The sequence below is a fragment of the Miscanthus floridulus genome, chromosome 10, assembly GCF_019320115.1.
Source record: "Miscanthus floridulus cultivar M001 chromosome 10, ASM1932011v1, whole genome shotgun sequence".
Lineage (NCBI taxonomy): Eukaryota > Viridiplantae > Streptophyta > Magnoliopsida > Poales > Poaceae > Miscanthus > Miscanthus floridulus.
This window is the reverse complement of record NC_089589.1, coordinates 101,310,304-101,333,016: the sequence shown is the minus strand read 5'-3', so window position 1 is coordinate 101,333,016 and position 22,713 is coordinate 101,310,304. Positions and strand designations below refer to the sequence as shown.

The following is a 22,713-nucleotide window of genomic DNA, read 5'->3' as shown; positions in this document are numbered from 1 at the left end:
CGATCTCCAACTCCTACACCGGCCCCACCGCCTCCACAACGATCTCCAATGCCTCCACGCCGGACTCCAACACCGGCCTCATCGCCTCCACGCTGGTCTCCAACACCGCCCCCACCCCCTCCACAGCGACGCACTACAAAGACGTCTAAGGTCCCGGCGGCAAAGAAGACCCAAAAAAAAGAGTTATTTCTCAAGAAATACCTCCTAAAAAGACTGATGAGCAAATAGCAGCTGAAGAAGACAAAAAAGTGAAAGATTTTTTTATAGATATCCAAAAGCAGAGACAAGCGAAGCTTAAGGAGAAGTCGTACTTTTACATACCACGAGATCAGCTAAGGCAGAAGGTCGAAGCTCACAAGAAAAAGATGCTTGAAGTTCGTAAGCCTCCGCCACTATCAGACTATGACCGCTCCCTCGTGAAGTCACATGATGCACATAAGAAAAGGAAAAGAGCATCAGGGAAGGATGTCCCACAGCTCGGACAACAGAAGCAACCAATGCAAAATCTTATTGTTGCTAATGAATATGGTTCCAACATAGAAGTCTATCGACCAGACAACTCTGGAGAAGTGTCGGTTCAAGACCTTAATGCTTTTTTTGAACAAACTGGTTTAACCTTGGATCAAGTGACGGGCAAAGCTCCAATCCAGAACCTGGAAGTTGATACCTGGAAGACTTATAAATTTGGCAAAAGTCTGTACAACCCTGCGGCTCTGAATGAATTGGGTACGCAAATGTACTTGCTCAACAAGTGGTACATGCAGGCGTGTGACAGGGGTGAGCAGTGGATCTTTGTCAGATTTAGAGACCATCATTACTTCCGTGGAGATGACATCTTACATATTAGTTTCGAAGAATTGCATCAACTATTCCACTTGGACGCTCTGGACAAATCAATCATTAGCTCCTTTTGTTTGTAAGTGATTCTTACTTTTATTTAATAAACTCACTTCCATGAGTACGTGTATATAATTATCCTCACATGTAACTTATATTTATATACAGATTCCAGATGTCAGAGCTCCAAAGAATACAAGACACCAGTGTTGGCTTCATTGATCCTTATATCGTATTCAAAACCGATATTATTGTCAAGAAGCACTGGGTATCTGAAGCACAGACGAATATCATGAAGTTCTTCGTGAAGCAGCACGACAAGATAACAATACTTTTCCCGTACAACTTTGAGTAAGTGTTAATAATAATGTAGTCTACACATTTTATGTAATATTAATACAACTTATATGCATGTACGTGTGTGTATAAACCAATGCAGGTTTCACTGGATACTCATTGTCATTGAGTTAAACTCAAGTCAGTTAGTAATCTTGGACTCATTGAGAAAAGAGCGAGCACTATACCAAGATATGATAGACATTATCCAGGGGTAATTTCGATCTCTCGCGCACAACTATTATTGAATAGACTTTGCCATAATTTATTAACGATCGTACATTATTGGTCGCATAGGGTTTGGAAAGAGTTTATTCGGCAACACCGTAAGGATTGCAAGGCAAAACTTAATGTAGTTGAAATACCAGTAAGTTGTACTATATATACTTCCTCCACGTGTTTAATTACTATATCGTACTTCAATTTACGTGTGAGATGATGAGAATAATCTTCTTCTCGTACAGTGGTGTTTGCGGCAGGAACCAGGTAATAACTTGTGTGGATACTACGTTTGTGAATTTATCACTGCATACATAAGAAGAACTCCTGAAGATGTCCTCAGAGTACGTATATATCAATTTTTTATTTATTTTTAAATGAATATATATATATATATGTATTAATACTTTTCCTTTTATTTCAAATGCAAGACTGAATGGTTGAAACGAAGGGTCATGCAAAAAGACCATCTGAAAGCAGTTCAAGAGTCAATAGCAGGATATCTTCTAGAAAAAATGTTAAATCCCAACGGCGAGTTCTACTTTGATCTAAGGAACTAATGATGTAAATTAAATATTTATTGATATCGTTATTTTCGAGAACAAGATTATGAAAGTGTTGTATATATACATATATATCTATAATATATATAGTTTCATACTTTATTCGAATATAATAATGCTCGAGATGAGAATTAGATGTAATTATATGCGTGCGTGTATTTATATTAGCAACGTAGAATACGTACCTAAAAACATATTATATATTAAACAAATATGTGTAACTGAACTGAAAACAAATTAAACAAAAAAAAGAAAAAGAAAAGGAACCTTTAGTCCCGGTTGGGGTTACCAACCGGGACTAAAGGGTGCGGCCAGGTTTGCTCGGCTGGAGGGCCTTTAGTCCCGGCTCGATGACCCGGGACTGAAGGTTCCACCTTTAGTTCTGGGATCGTTGTCCTGGTGCGGTAACCGGGACTAAAGGCCGTTACCGCCTGGGACAACAAGTCCATTCTGTAGTAGTGGACACTTATCAATGCCAGAAAACATGTTGACTGACACTTGTCAATGTAGGAAAACACATGGCGTCTTCTTGGAGGGCCCAACTTAGGACCATGTGTATAATTGTTTGTGTTTTTTACATAGGACCCCTCTTCCATTCTAATCCTATTGGGGTTTATTCTCGAGCGGGCCAAGATCGACCCAGTAGGGCACTGAATGACGGCCCCGGAGTGGCGGGTGTCGTGAGTGAGTATGTGGAGTTGTTACTGGCGTGATAGGGTACGACTAAGGCAGGGCATTGTGGAGCTGCCGCCATCGCCAGCGCAGGACGAGGTGGGAGGGGAGGGAGCCATCGCATCCGTCACCTTCTTACTTCGAGCGTATTTATATGATGCTTGTTACTGAATTAATTGAAAAGGTTGCTCCAAATTCCTCATGCACCTAATCCTTCACTATAGTAAGGATCTTAAAGCGTGAGCAGATTTGCTTATTTTATCTTTTTAACCTGCACCTTACCGTACGACATAATCAAAACATAGACCGCATACACCTACTATACTACAGCAGCAGCGACACAGAAGACCAAAGGAGAAAAGAGAAATGGATAGCGAGATTTCAACCACTGATGAGCAACCTGATATCTTTTGCTCTATTATTGTACCAAACGCCTCTCTTTTTTATTTCTTACACTTATCAACAGTAATAAACAGATGGGTGAGGAGGCACATCGATCTCTAGTGACTAGTGTCTAGCAGGTGCTAGGGATTTAACGCACTTATTGGAGGTGTTTGCCACTTTGATGTTAGTTGAATGTAGGTCTGGGTCCAGTTGTGGTTGTCTCAAAGGTGTGATCGTATCTAAACTCTAGCTATCTGGGTCTGTGTGTGCATTGTATTCTATGGGTTATTATTAATACAGTGATACGCAACTCTCCTGCATATTCGAGAAGAAAAATATCTACAATAATATTAGTAAAGACATACAGCGCCTATTCATGCTATGATGTTTGTAACCATCCACTACGCCACACAGGGTTTGTAGGGGCGGTTTGGGCAGCCGCCCCTACCAAACCGTCTCTACAAATCATGTATTTGTAGGGACGGTTCCCTGACTGTCACTACAAATTAATTTATAGAGGTGGCTGGTGTTATCAGCCGTCCCTATAAAACGATTTGTAGAGGCGGCTGTAGTACCAGCCGCCCCTATAATATCTGTTTGTAGGGGCGGTTCAGTCTAGAACCGCCAGTACATTTTTCCACAAAAAAGAATTACAATTCAAATTCGACCAGAATATATATATATATAGGGTAAGGCTATTCTGCAGTTGGCCATAGAATAACTTATTCTATAGCCAACTTGATTTACGATAATGTTTGTACCAATTTACGATAACATGAATATGCATTTACGATACTCGTGTTACTACAACTCACGGTGATATTTACCATAATGTTATAGTAAATCACTTAGTAATGAGTTATTGTAATCTCGTAAATTAGAATAGTAATTATCGTAACTCAAAGTGGTCTCAGAATAAGTTATTCTATGGCCAGCTGCAGAACAGTATATATATATATATATATATATATATATATATATATATGCATTTATAATTCAAATTCTAACCAGAACATATATAATTCAAATCTGACCACAAGCACAAGAGCATTATATAAACTACCATTACAAGTCCAATTCACAAGAATATATACAATTCATCATTAAATACACATAATTCACAAGTCTAATTCGTTCCACAAGTTCAAACCGTCCCACAAGGTAAGACCAATGTCAAATTCCATACACATTGTTATCAACGGCCTAGAGCTAGTCTTTTAGTCTCACGTAGGTGTTGGTACTGAGGATTTCTACCTAAATCAGAATCTCGGTCATAGTAGGTGCCTCTGACATGTATAATCTGGTTCAATATGAAGTTGCAAAGATCGCCGACGAGCTTTAAGAGTTGATCATCCTTGTATGGGTCTCTTTTCATTTCTTTCTCTTCTTTCCACTACAAAAGAATAAGTTTCGGTTTAGTATTTCATATCATGTGCAAAGTTTTTATACTACGGGTGAAAAGGTTCAAACTTACTCTTAAGGGGTGTCTCCTGTAGACACTTGTGTTACTCATCATAGAACATACATAGTATCCACAATGTACACTCCTAGGCTTCTACTTGGGGCAATGTGTGTTTTGCATATGAAATTGTTAAGTAATGCTTTTGACACCCATGTAATGGAGTACTAAAATAAGTTACACTTACCGCATATAGTGTTTTTATAGCCAGCCTTTCCTTCCTTACTAGATCATGCCTTCCGTGATGTTGATTGACATAGAATCTGAATGCCCTATTCAAATTATTTTAGCAAATGCAACTTGTTAGTATCCAAAAGTAAACGTTACAAGTATGTATACAAACATATAAGCTAACGAGGATTGTCGATATGTATATGTCTTGAGAATCGATACAAAGTCTTTGCATTTCACCGGGTCCCTATCTATTGAATCAAAGACCCATGCCATGCTCCTCTCGACATCGACGCCTATACAAATCTAGTGGTTGTTGCATGGATTTAATCATAGAACTAGATAAGCTCTTTTGCATCGAATAAAATATATCGAACAAAGCTTTAAGTATAGAGTTGAACTTACTCGAAGTTGTATGGTAGCCATATAGTAGAGTGTTGTTGGAGATTTTTAAAAGCCAGGGCAATGTATGCTGAAACCTTAAGAGACTCTTGCCTTAGTTTCTTCACACGGATGTCCTCTTTCTCCCGAAGGGTCTTTCCAGCAGCTAGCTCTTTGGCATCCAGTTTCCACTGTCTAGGGTAATTAAAATTTGTTTGTGCTATAGCCTGAGGGTCTATATACCCGGCTTTCATACTCGGCATTTATTTTACAATGTGCACTTGCATTCTACAAATCACGACGTGGGTTAGTTACAACAAAATCCAAAGATTATATTCATATCATATCGGGAGGGCAAGGACTTACAGGCACCACGTGCGAATTAGATTCATTTCAATTACTCCGAGGTGAAAGCATGTCTGCTTGTCATTGAAGTCAAAGATAATTTTCCCGTCTGGGCTTCCAAATGTGCTAGTGGTGAAGCATGCTTGTACAAGGTCTATGATCGTTAGGAGAACACGCAAGTACCAATCATGGAACCTTCTCATTCCAAGTGGTAGACGCTGGATGTTCCAGTTTGGTAGGAAGGGCTTGCCTCTTTCATATGTTTTTAGGAAATCCTTTGACCATTTGATGGCATCAACATTTGGATACTGCTTTGTTGTTTGGTGGACTTTGCTAGTGACGGCCTCCTCAGAAGCCCGTGTTGGAACTTTTTTAACTTGGTTTTCAGGCTTGAACTGGTCATGAGCATACCACTTGTGCACCGACGAGACGTTTTTCATCGGAACATAAATTGGCCTTATGGTAATTGGATGCTTCTTTCGAAGTTCCCATTCAGGCATGTCCTCATCTTCTTATGCAGCACCTTATTCAGGAGACACTCGTTGTTCATGTATCAGTTGCGCTTGTTGAGAAGACTATGGCATCTCATTATGCACTTGCTCGGTGTGAGCTGGAGAAGGTTGTGGCTTATCAGGCACATGCTCGCTAGGAGGCGGGAAAGAACTTAGGAATGTGGTGGTCACGAGACGGTGAAAATATCTCTCCGTCCTCAACAACTCATTCCAAATTTGAGAGAAGGGAAGGTGGCAAAGTAGTCAATATAATGTCCCATTTGTGCCAGAGGATGAACTGCCCCATTACGTCTTCGAGTAACACTAGCCCCTCGAGAGTTGCGTAGTCTATCTTCCACTACATGAACTTGGGCTTCATGGTATGCACCTCAACCCTAGTGTAGTCCAGCAGAATCTTATTATTGTGGTGTAAGCCACCAGGAGGATGTGCCACACCCGTTGCCACCTCCATCACAATGTTCTACCGGCCGCTGAGAAACACCAAGGTGCAACTAGTTGGTTCCCGTATGCGATCGACGGGGGTTGTGGCTGCAGTAGAACCTTGGCTGCTAGAAACTTCCGGAGGGCTGCCAACTAATGCAAGTTCTCTCGATGGCGCCATTAATGTCCATGGCTTCGTAGACAGTCCTTGCTCCTCTAGCGCCTTCGTAACTAGAGCCTTCACTTGGAGCTCAAGATTAGCCTCCCAGTCTCTGCTATGTTTCTTGTACATGTGCCTATCCCCTTCGAATCCGTGCTTCTAGGTCATCCTTTTCCCCAGCCCCCTGGTGTGGCCTGTGTGCTCGTTGTTTCCCAAGCCAAGGCTAAGCTCGTCTCTCTCTCTCTGGAAGGATTGAATGAGCCCTTCTCCTTGTCTTCAGCATATTTTAGTATCCTTGATACTGCCTCTTGGGTCTCTGGCTTATCAAACTTAAGATTACCGTCGGATGATTCTGTACTCGCATATATCCAATTCATTGAGCGTACCTTCAAATTCTTCACATCGATATTCCCAGAAGCTATGGCCTCTTTATCTATCTTCCTAAACTGCTCTTCCTTGGTATAGTAGCCACCAGGGCCTAGATGATGGTGGTGTTTGTTCCTCTTTGCCAGCTCGGGGTTATGGGCACTGAGCTCCAATGCCTCCGGTGAAGTCTTCTCAGCCACGAGCTCCTCCCATTGACGAGGAGTTATGTTGCTAAACTCGTTGAAAGGAGTTAACCCCTTTTGGATATATTTCTTGTTGAGCTCCGACCTCCAACATTGGAATGACTCTCCCATGATCTTGAAAGCAATTTTTTATCAATTTTTGCTTACCCTCCAGAAATTGAAAATTAAGCTTCAGCTGCTTATACCATAGTTCATCCTCTAGTACCGCTTTCCAATTAGGGATTGCTGGGTTCAATTTATCTCTTACTAGGGCCCCGGTCGCATTATGGAATCGTCCTCTGAATTCCTTCAGCTCAAGGATCTCCCCTGCTGGCCCGACCTCCGTTATCACATAGCATGACTTATCTTGATATCGGTTGCTTTTCTATCCCCTTATGTCCTCTTTGGCTTGGTAGTCGTGTTCGTGGTTGTGTCTTGAAGTTGTGGAGCAGAGGCCTCAATGTCTGGCTCTATGGCTATTGCCTCTGCTCTCCTTTCCTCTACTTCGTCTTGTCCAGCGAGATGTCGTGGACATCGACGTTGTCTTTTCTGAGTTTTATGAGGGACCTGTATATACGATAGGTCAAAGTGTTAGTAGAGGTAACACAGCCAAAGCTTTAGTAAAATTTACAAGCTAAGGCTTTATCCCTAACTCCTCGTTCGGGTCAAAATCCTTGTCTAAATCTTCCTCCATTGGCCTCCTTCTGGCTTCACGTGGGAAAGGATCCTCGGGACTTACATATCCCTCTTCTGAGTCCTCATCATCAACATCATCTTCTTCTTCGCCTTCAGCAGCCTCTCCTGCTCTTCCTTCTGCTCCCCCTTCCTCCTCGTCACACTGCTCCTGAGTAAGCATCACTTCTAAATCCTTTTCTAACTCGTTATTGAACTACTTCTGAGTAAGCTTGTCCTCTAGTGCTTGCTCCTCATAGGTTGGCTGCTCACCATGCTCGGGGCATCGGGCTGCACTATTTGGTGTTCGTGACATTATTTCACGCTTTGTTCTAATAGATGCAAAAAAGTGTGCTTTAGGTACGCGAGAAGGTATAAGAAATCAAAAAGGTCTATAAACCAAAGTAGTCCTATAAAACAATAATTTATCAAAAAATGAGTAGTAGCAGTAGTAAAGGCCTTAGAAACATGTCAATCATCATTTGATTATGAACTTGGAGCATCAAGGCATCATAACAGAGAAGAGAGGAGAAGGTAATGTAGGGGCGGCTAGTAATGATGCCAAGTTCCTCACAAGTTCTTGATCATCAGCTCATATTCCATATAATATATGGACTTGGATAATTTTATCATCGGCAAAATAAAGGAGAGGAGAGGAGAGGAAAGATTTGGCAAAAAAAAAGCAACAGCTGCTTAGCAAACATAGAGCAGCAGCTGATGACAAAAATAGTCAAAAAAACATACTGCTGCCACATGGTTGGAAGGCCCCTACAGTTCCACCAAGCAACAGCTGCTTAACAAACATATATATATGCTCACTGTTAACAAACATCAAGAGAGGAACAATAGAGTACATAGAATCTAGAAACTGCAGGTGCAAGCTGTTTACTTAATTTGTTCAGATCCAGACATAAAAACAAAATGCAGACCATATGTGTCTTAATAAAAACAGGGGCAATCAAATAGTGGATAAAAGTTCATATAAAACACAAGGCATTTCTATACATGAAAAACAACAAGCAAGGAGCAGCCAACATAAGGAGGACGTCGTGCACTAACTAAATAAAGACAATAGGACTCTCCTTTTTCCTTTCATCACAATTTGTTTGGTGAAGGTGCAAGAGCAAGTCAATAGAACCTATATAACTCCAGTACAACAATCATGTTCTACAGGTGCCATCCAGTTAATCAAAACCAGCTATCAAAGTATCTGAATTTTTAAGGCAGCAGCAGTACAGATGCTTAGAACAATCATAACTAGAGTTCTAGACAACAAAAAAGAATTATCCTTTAACAATCCGAAAAGCCTATGCAATTCTCTACATCTATCTAGTTATTACTAGAATCAGACTCTGCAATTATCAAGGTCAAAAATAACAAAGACCCACTGTTGCGCAAAGCAAGGTCAAAACCTGCCAGGCTACATCTAAAATTCATAACCAGAGTTCTATCCATCCAAAAAGTATGTTCTTTAGCAATCCGAAAAGCTTGGGAAATACTCTACATCTTTCTAGTTATATTAGGGAGCTGATTTGGCAGTTAAAGTGGTCGAAAAATCAAACTGATCTATGGCTGTATAGAACATGGTCAGAATCTTGTGTTGGAGTATCAATCAAAAATATAGATATTCAAATATAATCAACTAATTGACCCTAGCTGCATTTGTATTATGTATACTACTACTATGTATCTTAATATGTGTCTTATAATTATATGTGTGCATTGTTCTTTCCTAATGCACCTTTGCTGAATGGAACTTAGAGAATCACTGCTCCACATAAAAAATTGTTTTCAGCATTCATTTCTGCAATTCATGGATTTAGTATTGGTTTAAACATATTGATAAAGTTTTATTATGTACCCACAATATGTCATTGAACTTGCATGCAGTACCAGATCGACTTGAGCAGAAAATGACTGTAACTTGAACTGATGCTCATGTAGGCAAGCAAAGCATCAGGACATCAGCCATGTGGTACATAAAGGTCTGTTCCCGGTAGCAGCAACACAATGAAGAAGTGGCTTAATCATGAGTAGAAGTATTAAATCAAGCAGCCACCATATTGGCAGCTAAAACATGTGAACAACAAAAAACAAGAGCATGACACAGCTCTGGATGCACACGATTACCCTATGATATCATCCCATGGTATCACTGTCCTCAGGCAACTAGTAAGCAAGCAAAGTACCAAACACATACAAGCGCGCGTGCAGCGGTGGCGGGCCTTCAAAATCGGCATATGCTCATGTGTTACCATTTAGGACTAAATAAAGACCCGAGGCAGAAAAGTTTATTCTTTCCAACTGAAACCTGAACTCTATACACTAAAAAAAGGAACAACAATATCAGATTCTCTGCCCACTTTCATAATCACAAAGCACAAAGCTCGATTATAATTTATAAAGTATGCTGGGAGCGATAACTGTAATGTTCAGAACTGTTTTGATAATTATTGAAAGCGTTCACAAGAAAACAAGAAGATAGAAAAGTAAATAGTGCAGACTAGCTACCTAAAAATGCTACTGAAAGCAGACAGCAAGCTCCATAGAGTGGTTTTAGTATCACAATTCATCTATTTAATGATATAAGGTTATCCAATCTCCCGTGCACTAAACGTCATGTAAGTAAGCGCATACCTCTTCACTTTGATTCAATCTGATACCTCAAAGTAAAATATCAACAAGGAAGATATCCAACAACAAGATCTAAATCTAACCTACAACGGCTAAATGGAAATAATCTCACATCAGTTTATAATCTCAACTTTTTCAAAGGAATATTGAACATTGATGTTTGTTTCTATGCAGTGTTCTAAGACCATTTCTAGGATCGCACAGACAAAACCAAGTGAAAAGCATGGAGCTAGCAGCGATCGTAATTCATACCTGGTATGTCGGCTCTGAGGTAGTACTCGGAGTCGGTCTCAGCCTAGTCGACGGTGGTTCTGGCATTGCCGCAGCGGAGCGCGACGAGCAGCACGCCGAACTCGAACTCCCACAGCGGGAACAGGTCAGCCGAGTCGAAGAACTTGCCGAATAGGACCCATCCATGAACACGGCCCTCGCCGCGGCGTCGGCGCCGGTGCCCTGCAGGAACCCGCGAACGTGCAGGAACCCGCGAACGTGTTCCTAATGATGGGCACCAGGGCACTAGGGCCGCCGGGGGGAGGGACCACGGGCACCGGCACCGGCAGCGGAAACCCTAGCCGCTGTGGGAGGGGGAACGATGGCGGAAACCCAAGCCGCCGGGGGCAACGACAGCGCATAGGGCAGGAGTCGGACCAGGGGTTGGAGGCGGATCAGGGGAGGTAGGACGAGGCGGAGGTAGGGCATGGAGGCGGCGGAGGTAGGGCACAGAGGCGGCGGCGGAGGAGAAAAACTTGGCAGCCTGTCGGCGTCGTGGAGAAGAAAGCGCCTAGGACTTAGAATAATTTTGGCCTCCCGAGCTTATATACCGAAGCTCATTAATAGGGGTGGTTCCTGAGTAAGCCGCCCATACAAATCGATTTGTAGGGGCGGTTCCTGAGTAAGCCGCCCCTACAAATATTTTTCAATTTATTTTAATTAATAATTTTGTAATTTATATATAAAGAACACAATGTAAATTTATATAATATTTTTTTTATTATTCTATATATGTATAAATAAATATATATTTATATAAACAATTCCATGATATATATATATATATATATATATTTACAGATATAATTTTATATTTTGTTCTTTACAAAAAGAATATTTTAAAATTTAAAATTTAAAACAACTTAAACAATTTCATCTCCACTAAATGACCTTAAATGAAAATTTTGTAAACATCAAAGTTGTAGAACTCATCAAGATGTACAACTTATATTTTGGTCATCTTTTCATTTGACCAAATTTGAACGGTTCAAATTTTGAATTTCAATAAATATCAACTTCAAATAAGATTTTGAAACCTTGAATGATTTCAAATAAGAAAGTCATGAACATAAAAATTGTTGAACACGTCACTATCTATAACTTTTATTTTGGTCATCTTTTAATTTGAACAGTTCAAATTTTGAATTTCAATAAATATCAACTTCAAATAAGATTTTAAAACCTTAAATGATTTCAACTACAAAAGTCATGAACATAAAAGTTGTTGAACTCATCACTATCAACAACTTTTATTTTGGTCACTTCTTCATTTGACAAAAGTATTAGTAAACATTGTTCACAAATTCACATATCACTCATAGTTTAGTTGCATTAACTATATGAGAGACATGTTGATTTGTGAACAATGTTTACTATCGCTTTGTCAGATGAAGAAATAACCAAACTAAAAGTTATAGATGTTGATGAGTTATACATCTTTGGTATTCATCACTTTTCAGCTGAAATCATTTGGTGTGTCAAAATCTTGTTAGAACTTATCATTTTTTTTAAATTTAAAATTTTGAATTGCTCAAACTTTGTCAAACGAAAAGAATGACCAAATCAACACAGTAACTTGATAGGGCATGATTTTAGAAAATTTTAGGGAAAAATCATCACATTTGGAGTTAGTATGAGGCAGAAAGACTAGTTACAAATTTTACCCAGAGATTAAAAAGAAAAATTACAATTGTTCATGATGATCAATGATGAACAAGTGTGATTTCTCTTTTTAATCTATGACTGAAACTTGTAACTAGTTTTTCTCCCTCATACTAACTCCAAATATAATGGTTTTTTTCTAAAATTTTCTAAAATTATGCTCTATCATTTTGGTCTGGTCATCTATCTTTGTCACTAATTTTGAATAATTCAAATTTTGAATTTCAGAAAATGACAACTTCAAACCTGATTTTCAACCACTAAATGATTTCAGCTGTAAAGGTGATGAATATAAAAGTTGTATAACTCGTCAAGATGTCCAACTTTTATTTTGATCATTTCTTCATTTCATAAAGTGTTAAGTGCTTGTTTTAAGTGTTTCAATAGTAGTCCGAACATGTTGCAGTAGTAATAAGTGTCTGTTTCAAGTGTCTGTGTGTTACAGTTGTTTTAGTAGTAATAGAGTGGATGTTGCAATAGGTTCATCTGGATGTTGCAAAGGGTAGTCTCACACACATACATAAATATATAGTCTCACACACATACATAAATATATAGTCTCACACACATGCATAAATAAAGTCTTACAAACACATACACTTACACAAACACTCCACGTTCAACAACTAGCTAGCCCGCTGTAATGACTTTTTCCTTGACATATTTTCGTTCCTATGGTAATATGTCTTTGGGCAGGTTCTTTTCCACAACACTGATTTTCTTAGAAAAGTCTGTGAATAGCGACATCTCATCGTAGTTATTGAAAGCTTCAACATCGTCCACGCCATCAACTCCGATAATGTGCTGTTTCCTAGAGGCAACCACGTGCTTTGTCTTCTTCAGGGGGAGGTTACTTTGTGGGTCAGGCATATAGAAAATTTGTGCGACACGTGAAGCGAGCACCCAAGGATCATCTTGGTAGCCTAGATTCTCGAGGTCCAGGACTCTCAATCCGATCTCGTTCAGTTGGTGTTGTTTGATCTAGTGGCATCAAAACAGGTCCACCGTTATATCCCTTCTATAGTCAAGTTCTCATATCTCTTCAATGATGCCAAAGTATTAGATCTTTCGACCCACTCCATCAAGAGCTTCTATTCGAACGCTGTTGTTTTGGTTCACATATTTACTATCCTTTGCGTGGGTATAGTACGTGTACCCATTGATGTCATAAGCTTTCCAAGATGTCACTTGTCTCGATGGCCCCTCCGCCAACTTACTAATGGTAATAGAGTCTATGGTTTCTCCAGGCGGTATGTTTTGGTCCTTCAACCATGTAGTTAGTCGTTGCTTGTGCTGTTTCACGACCCAATCATCTGAACGACCATTTCTCTCCGCTATAATGATAGCCAAGTGTTCATCAATGTACGATCGCATTAGTTGTGTACTCTGCAAGACACTATAATGCGCCCAACTCACTTCTTTGTAATCATAGTCGATGAACACTTTTCTATCGCCGGTGCCCTTCCCAGCCATCCTACCCTTGTGACGAGAATTGGGTTTACCAATCCCTTTCTGTACTTTTAGGTACTCTTGACAGCACTCGATGACTTATTCAGTACTGTAACCCTCTATCATGGAGCCCTCTGGGTATGCTCGATTATGCACGTATTAGCTTAGAACCGACATGAATCGCTCATAGGACCACATTTCATGCAAGTAGCAAGGGCCCAACGCCTGTACCTAATGAACCATGTGAATCATGAGATGTGGCATTATATCAAAAAAGCAGAAGGTAAACACATCTCTAGTTGGTTTTGTGTCTCCACCATAAATTCATGTAGGTCATTGAGCTCTCTCTTGACAATCGTCTTCTGTGAGATCTTTGAAAAGAAGTAGCACATGCGAGTGATGGCCATTTTCAAGAACTCTGGCTTTATAGCCCTAATTGCAATAATTAGAAACACTATCAGCATCACATGACAATTGTGAGCCTTGTAGTGTGTTATTGACAAGTCCTTCATCGACACTAGCTTCTTCATATTCACTGAAAACCCAGTCGAGACTTTGACCCCCCTCAGGAAAGTGCATATAGCTCTCTTCTCTTCTGGTGTTAGGTTGAAGCACGCCGTGGGCAGAGTGTATTTTTCATTAGCCTCAGGTACTGGGTGAAGTTGTGGCATCATATTTAGCTGCACCATGTCTTTTAGTGATTTCAGACCATCCTTTGACTTGCCTATGTCCATCAAAGTAGCAATGAGACTCTCAAAGACATTCTTCTGCACGTGCATAGTATCAATGGCATGGGGGACCTTCAAGTCTGGCCAATAAGGCAAATACTAAAAGAAGATCGATTGTTTCTTGAAAGGTCTGCCTTCGACAAGAGGTGTGCTTCTATCTCTATTCGTCCCATCCGAATTCTTCTTTCCATAGATGACGTGTATGTTTTTCACCATTTTGTACACGTGTTCTCCGTTATTACGTCTCTCCGAAGGGGGTTCAATCTCCGGGGTGTTGTCATAAAATTTAAAGAACAATTTGCTACGGTACTTGTGACTTGTCTTTAAGAAGCACAAGTTCCTTAGGTAAACTATCTTCTTGGATGCATCTAGGAACACCCATGTAGTACCATCCAAGCAAACTAAGCATCATGTCTTCCCTTTGATCTATCCAGACAAAGCAAACAGCGTGGGGTAATCATTGGTAGTAACAAATATTATTGCTCTACATATGAAGTCCTCCTTTTGGAACACATCATACATTGGCTCCCCATGCCTCCATAGCCTCTCCATTTCTTGCATCAAAGGCTTGAGAAACATGTCTATATCAATGCTTGGTTGTTTAGGACCAGAAATAAGAATAGTGAGGAGAAGGTACTTTCTCTTATGACACAACCATGTTGGGATATTGTACATGGTCAAGATCACTGGCCAAGTGTTGTGGTCGCTCATCCTCTCATCGAAGGGATTCATTTCATTGGTGCTCAAGCCAAACCATACATTCCTTGGGTTATCACTGAGTTCTTTGTGCTTCTCATCGATCCTTTGCCACTGATTACAATCAGCTGGGTGTGCAATCTTATCATCGTCCACCTTGCGCTCATCATCCCACCATGTCATGAGTGTGGCTTCTTTAGGGTTTAGGAAGATACGTCTCAAGCGATCGGTAACTGGCAGGTACCACATTACCAAGGTAGGAATTCTTCTCTGCTTTGCATCGTTGCTTAATGGAGTGTCCTCTAGGACTGAGATTCTTGTACCACCTTTTTTGTACCCTTCTTATTTCTCTTTTTCCCCTGGAGGCTTCGTCCCCATCGTAAATGTCATTGTTCTTGTACCGGCTGGCCCCACACCAAGGACATTTATCTAGTGACTTAAACGTTTCACCATGAAGAAAGGATACAGTGGTTGAGGCATGCATGGATTTTTTTCAATCCCCATTATCAATGGACTTATGACCTTCTTCGCTTGGTAGGTGTTGGCAAGAACTGAGTTTGGTTGTGGCAGCACCCATGACAAGAGACGCAATAGATCATTGAAACTATAGTCTGACCAGCCGTACTTAGCCTTTAGGATGAGTAGCTCAAGCACAAAACATAGCAATGTTCAGTGTGTCGGACAACCCTTTTCAACACCATATACAGCCTCCTTCGATGCTTTTTTCACCCTTTCAAAATTTTCTAGACCTTTCGGGCTCTTTAGTAAAATCTCTGGTCTAAGGGCTCGAATCATGTCCTTCAAATCATCTTCATCCCCAACACGTGCTCCGCCATCATTATTGGCACCACCTTCGTCGTTACCATCCCAATAACCAGTATCACCACCTTGTTCATTGCCAAACTCGGGATCGATTCGTGCAACAAGCTCTGCTGAATATTGGGACAGGGATTCTAGGATTTCGTCGTCGTATTCCTCCTCATCCTTATCGTTAACAATAACCGATTTACCATGATGAATCCATACTGTGTAGTCCTCAACAACTCCTCGCATAATCAAATTTGATCTGATGATAGTCACATCTGTCCATGACATATGGTTCTTGCAATCTTTATAGGGACAAATAATTATACCCTTATTCTCTATTAACGTCGTTGCATGCTTCTCTGCGGCTTCAATAAATTTATCCACCTCTTTACGGAAACCTGCCTTGAAACTTAACGAACCATACATCCTAGAGTTCCTGTACTCCATCTTTTACAACAAAAAAAACATTAAAGGACTACTTATTCAGATATATATAAAAATAAATCAAATTAATAATTACTTGAGAATAATTGTATATACTTCAGATATATATGAATATAAATCAAATATAATTACATGAAGCATACAAACACACCATGGTAGAGGAAAATTAATTAAGGGCCTATTTATCCATAAATATAAAATACATATTTGTTGATTACAATAAACAATTTCAAAGACAACAATTAGCAACAATTAATATTTTACCCAATATCTTTCATACAAACCCTAGTCCAATTTCATCAAACATAAATTTACAAAAATAAAATTAATAAAAAAACCAAACCCTAGATCTAGATCTACATGCACATGAAACATGCATAAAACTAACTAATTATTCACTAAAATCAAGAAACAAGGACCAAATAAGGGTATGATCTTGTTCCCCTACCTAATTTATCCTAGTACATTCAAAACTTAGGTCTAATTTGCTTCATAAGTAGCTCAAGCACCATAGAAGAGAGAGAAAAGCAAAACTCTAATTACTCACTAACCAACCATTAAAACTTCAAAAAAAAGTATGGAATAGTATTTTCTTACCTTCTACAACCTCTCCATCAAAGGATTTGAGACCAAAACTTTTCCCCTTAGCAGAGCAATTTTTGGGAGGTGCCCAAGGCCTCCCTACCTTTTTTCATGGGTTGGAGTGAGTGACCTAAGGAGGAAGAATGGGCTGCAGATTTTTATACGTGGGGCATTTGTAGGGGCGGCTGGTGATTGAGCCGTCCCTACAAATCGCAACACCGGGGGCGGCTGGTTAGTGAGCCGCCCCTATAAATCGACTCATTTGTAGGGGCGGCTCGTATCACCAGCCGTCCCTACTGTGCCATTTGTAGGGGCGGCTGGTCTCGTGGGTCCCGAGCACGCCCACTGTAGGGGCGGCTCCATCACCAGCCGCCTCTATAAAAAATTTGTCATATTGCTACAAACATTTTTTATAGTAGTAATCCTTGCTCGTCCTCTCTGTAAATTGTATAATCCCATGTATGATTGCAAGTAAATAAAAAGAAGTGAGGTTCAAGATTTCGTATCAATTTGGTGGAAAGCTACAAGCAGGCTACCAATGTCTTGTTTTTGGGAACACGTGCAACGCGCGCGTGTATCTTTATATATTTAGATGTGTATCTTTATATATTTTGATAAGAATCCTTTTGTATAGTAATCTAGATGTGATGCCGATCCCCTGCGGCGCTGTGATCCACCAATCAACAGTTGTGTTGCGCCCTAGCCCTAGCTCTATATATATAATATAAAAGTATGTACATTGCATTGCTCCGGACACCTCTCGTCACAAGCCCGATCACCGAGCTAGTTGTCACCCGGCCACCATGGACATGGAGCTCCTCCTCTTGTACGCCCCATGCTGCCTGGTCCTCGTCCTCTCCTCCCTGTACCTCCTCGGCCTCTATGCTGACAGCCGCCGCAACCTTCCTCCCGGTCCCCGGCCGCTGCCTCTCGTCGGCAGTCTCTTTTCCCTCGGCGCCCTCCCGCACCGCTCCATGGCGCGCCTCGCGGAGTGCCACGGTCCAGTGATGGCCCTCCGCCTTGGCACGGTCACCACCATCGTGGCCTCGTCCGCGGACGCCGCCCGCGACGTCCTCCAGCGCCACGACGCCGCCTTCTCGGGGCGCTCGCTCCCGGACGGCACCCACGCGTTCGCGCACTACACGCACTCCATGGTGTGGCTCCCCACCAGCAGCCCGCGCTGGCGTGCGCTCCGCAAGGTGTGCTCCGGGGAGCTCTTCGCGCCGCACCGCCTCGACACGCACCAGTCCCTCCGCCGGGACAAGGTGCGGCGGCTCGTTTCCCACGTCGCGCGGCTGGCGCGTGATGGCGCGCCAGTCGCCGTCGCCCGCCTCGCCTTCGTCACCGCGCTCAACCTGCTCTCCTCCACTATCTTCTCCACCGACCTCGCTGACATCGACATCATCGACGACGACAGCGGCTCGTCGCCAGCGTCATCGTTTAAGGGCGTTCTCGCGGAGCTGAACGCCACCGTAGGGTTGCCGAACGTGTCGGACTTCTTCCCCGAGGTGGCGCGGCTGGACCCGCAGGGGCTGAGGAGGCGCATCGAGAGCCTGTTCCAGCGGCTGCACGCCATGATGGACAAGCAGATCGAGCGCCGCCTGCAGGATCGCGTCGCCGCCGCCGCCGCCGCCAGTCCCAAGAAAGAGAAAGACTTCCTGGACGTGATGCTGGACTACCGCGGCGCCGAGGACGGCCGGGGCTTCGATCGTCAGACGCTCCTGTCGTTGCTGTCGGACCTATTCAGTGCCGGCACCGACACAAGCGCAGCAACGGTAGAATGGGTGATGGCCGAGCTGCTACTGAATCCATCCTCCATGGCGAAGGCTCGTGCCGAGCTCGCGCAGGTGATCGGCTCCAAACCGGAGGTCGAGGAGTCCGACATTGCGCAGCTCAAGTACCTACAGGCCATCGTGAAGGAGGCGTTCCGCATCCACCCTCCGGCGCCGCTCCTGCTTCCGCACCAGGCCGAGACGACGACGCAGATCCGAGGCGGCTACGCGGTGCCCAAGGGCGCACGCGTCGTGGTGAACGTGTGGGCGATCGGCCACGACGGCAAGGTGTGGCCCGAGCCGGACAAGTTCATGCCGGAGAGGTTCTTGGTAGCAGAGGACGACGAGAAAGCAGTCGACTTCCGCGGCCGAGACTTCGAGCTCTTGCCGTTTGGGTCCGGGAGGAGGATGTGCCCGGGGATGCCGCTGGCGCTTCGCATGGTTCATCTCATGCTCGCGTCCTTGCTGCATCGCTTTGAGTGGAGTCTTCTTCCTCCGGCTGATGATGACAAGAACGGGCTGGACATGACTGAGAGGCTTGGGCTCAACCTGTCGATGGCTACACCACTGCAGGCTATAGCGACTCCAGTTTAAATCAATCAATCGTACATCATGCATATCGTTGTGTACGTGTGTGCACACACTGGATCGGATGTGGTGAGTGGCAAGATAAGCTAGCCGTGGTGACGACCGACGTGGACTTTACTTTCCACCTCCATCTTTTTTTTTAAATAACATGTGAAATGAAGAATCAGCCACATATCTATATATTTTTAGTTCACAAGGATCGTACCCGTGTGCATTGCAACGGGAATAAAATAATACCACGATAATTTGGACGTGTGTTGTATTGTTACCAAAGATGATTTTAGAGTGTGATGTTCATAACATTCCGTTTGTACTCAATTCTATCACTCTTCACGGAGCATGAACAATTAGAACCAGGACGCTGTGCGGGATGGTTTCAAGTCGCGTTAGTCAGTGTGCGAACTGTAAGCGCAACTTTAGTATCACCTCGTTGCCACAACTCAAGGAACACAACATAGAAACGAATATACTATGGCTTCAAATTCCTCATAATAACACGCAAAGTGGGGCCAATTTGGACTTAGTCGAGCCTAATTGGGCTCTCCAGCCTATTCAGCCCAAACTTTTACATTTAGTTAACTTTTCGTTTTTTTAATCTCATATAGGTTTATGCTCATGTGTTACGATGAGAAAAAATGGAGCAATAACAATTAACATAGAAACAAGCGCGAACAACTGTGTCTGTCCGAATGCCCGCGGCTGCTCCACCCCGTTCGCTCGGATTCGCGCGCCGCCCACGCCAGCTATGTTTCCCGCGCTCGCATCCGAACTGCCTGCTCGGATGAGTCACCCCTGCCTCTTCCGCACCGGCGCGGTGCCCGTCTCTTACAAGACGCTCGGAAGACTCGCCCTCGCCTCTTGCACAACAGCACCGCGCGGCCTGTGCCTCCTCCACACACCGCAGGCGGCGGCCTGCGCCTCCTCCACGTGTCGGTGGCCGTGGCTTCACCCTGCCTGCCCTCATGGACACCAACGCCGGCGGTCTGCACTTGCAACATGAAACACTCCAATGCAACATACATTTGAAACAGATGAAACATTTAGGACATATGCTTGCAACATGTGTGTGAAACATATGCAACATCCAGATAAAATAATTGCAACATAAAAAAACACTTACTGCAACATAAGACTGAAATAGCCGAAACATTTGGAACATACTGTTCAACATATTTGTGAAAACATATGCAACATCCAGATAAAAAATGATTGCAACATACATCTAGAAACAGAAAAAACATTTTGAATAAACGCTTGCAACAAGCTTCTGAAACACGTGCGACGTATGTAATATGTGCAACATCACCCGATCTACTTTTGCAATATCCATAAGAAACAACTGCAACATACCTTTAAAACGACTAGAACACCAGAAAATATACATTTGCAACACAGGGGAGGGGAAAGACTAGGCTGGTCGGTTCCAGGCGACGACGAGTGGCGGCGCACGAGCACCACCGCCACCAGTACCGGGCTTGGCTCAACGGCGATAGTGGGGGATGGGGGGGGCGAGGAGCGCCATGGCTGCCGGGGTAGGGGGAGCTTGGTCGGCAGGGTGAGAGAGGGTGTCGCCGGGGTGGCGGAGGGTGCCGTGATGGGGAGGAGGAGTGCCGCACACTCCCCCTGCAACACCGCTACGCCACCTCCATGGATCTTGCTGGAGGCAAGTGGATCTCGCTCCTGCTCCATGGATCTCGCCGTGTTGGGGTGAAGGCCGCCGGATCTGTGGGCATTGGGGGCTCCCGTTGGGGGAGGACGCGGGGAGTTAGTGTGCTGTGGCAGGGGATGAGGAGCGCGGAAGGGGTAAGGGTGGGAGCGGAGCAGAGCGGAGCGAAGCCGCTGGAGTTGATTTTGTTTTTTTAGAGAGCGGCGCATGCGGCAGTGAGTGGAGCGAGGCGTCCAGCCTTCCGGACGTCTTAATGGTAGCATTGCCGATTTCTAAGGTCACATTTCAAATCATGCATGCCACCTTCAGGTTCGGCTACAAATGGATCCTGAAAGCCTTGTACCCATCACCAGAACAAGAAATAAAAGAAAAACCTAATGTAGTATGTCTTCCTTCGCTCAAAACATTGGACCTTACATTAACACAAAGTTGTACTGGCACATCTAATCAACCTATAATGGTTGCATGTCCCCATCATGTAGATTAGCAAAGCACATCTACCTAATATGAGAAATTTAACAGTATATGAAAAAAAAATGCATACCAGAAATGTGATTTCCGGCATGTGTTGGTTATATGTAGCATGTTGAAGATTATTTGAACCACTCAGCGGCAATGCTCCAAACGAGGCCTGATCAACACCTTCTTTTTTTACTTGAAGCCATACTAATTCTAACAGTGCTCCAAACGAGGATTGTTCTTTTACTCCTTTGACGTATCTGGAGACAAAATAAAGTGAGTCATACAAAAATCATACACAAATTAGTTATACAAAGCGAGTTTGGGCTTTTACCGGATAGGGCAACAGTGCTAGCCTGCTAGGTTGGACTACCAAACAGCCTTTCTATTTGGGCGGACGAGCTGAACCCAGATGGATGGCGTCGCGAGCTTCATCTCCTTCTCCCTCCTGTTCGTCGCGAACTCCTCTCCTTCTCCCTCCCCCTCCTCGGAGGTTGCAGTGGCGTTGTCCTCGTCCCCAGCCCCGGCTCTCCGGATCTGGGTGGGCGAGCTCGGGATAGGGGAGGTGGCGGCCATGGTAGGCGAGCTTGGGCCATGGCGAGCGAGCTTGGGCCTAGGGAGGTGGCGGCCATGGCGGGCGAGCTCGGGCCCGGGGAGGCGGTGACCATGGCAGGGTGAGCTGGATCTGAGCGGTGGCAGGCGAGCTGGATCTGAGCTGGTGCCGGCCAGGGCGAGCTGGTGGCGGGCGGCAACCACGCAGGGCAGGGTGGTCGAGCTGGGGCAGAGCTATGGCGAGCCGCAGCGCCCACTCGGTCGAGCTGGGGCGAGCAGGAGGAAGAAGATAACGAAGGGAAAAAATAAAGAGGATGACAGGTGGGCCCCACTAACGGGTACTAATAACGGTGTTAAAATGTCATCCATTCTATCCCTCTCCACCCTTTCAACCAAACAAAAATTTGGGTTCAACCCACCCTCTTAACTAAACACGAGATGGGTTCATCTCATCCTAGAAAACTGGGTTAGACCCATCCCAACCCACTTGGTCCCCAAACCAAACACACAGTAAAAGCTTTTTGACGTGGCTTTGGTTGAACCTTCCCCATGGACTTGCCTAAAAGCCCTACCAAACATACACGAGGAACGGCTCCTAAAGCTAAAAACTAGTGAAACCGTGGTTATTTTTCTCATAGGAAGCCGAAACCACAAAAACATGACTTCCCCTAGCTCATATGTGGCTTCCATGCTCCTAGAAATAGTATTCATCAAGTCCGAAGATG

The 22,713-nt window shown here is 43.5% G+C and overlaps 1 protein-coding gene across 1 annotated transcript; it reads left to right on the top strand.

Annotated features, from left to right (window-relative positions):
- Positions 1-17,707: 17,707 nt before the first annotated feature.
- LOC136485197 (geraniol 8-hydroxylase-like) lies at positions 17,708-19,573 on the top strand. The gene has a single exon (XM_066482124.1). The coding sequence runs from the start codon at positions 17,755-17,757 to the stop codon at positions 19,315-19,317; it is 1,563 nt and encodes a 520-aa protein (XP_066338221.1). The 5' UTR covers positions 17,708-17,754; the 3' UTR covers positions 19,318-19,573.
- The last annotated feature ends 3,140 nt before the right edge of the window (positions 19,574-22,713 follow it).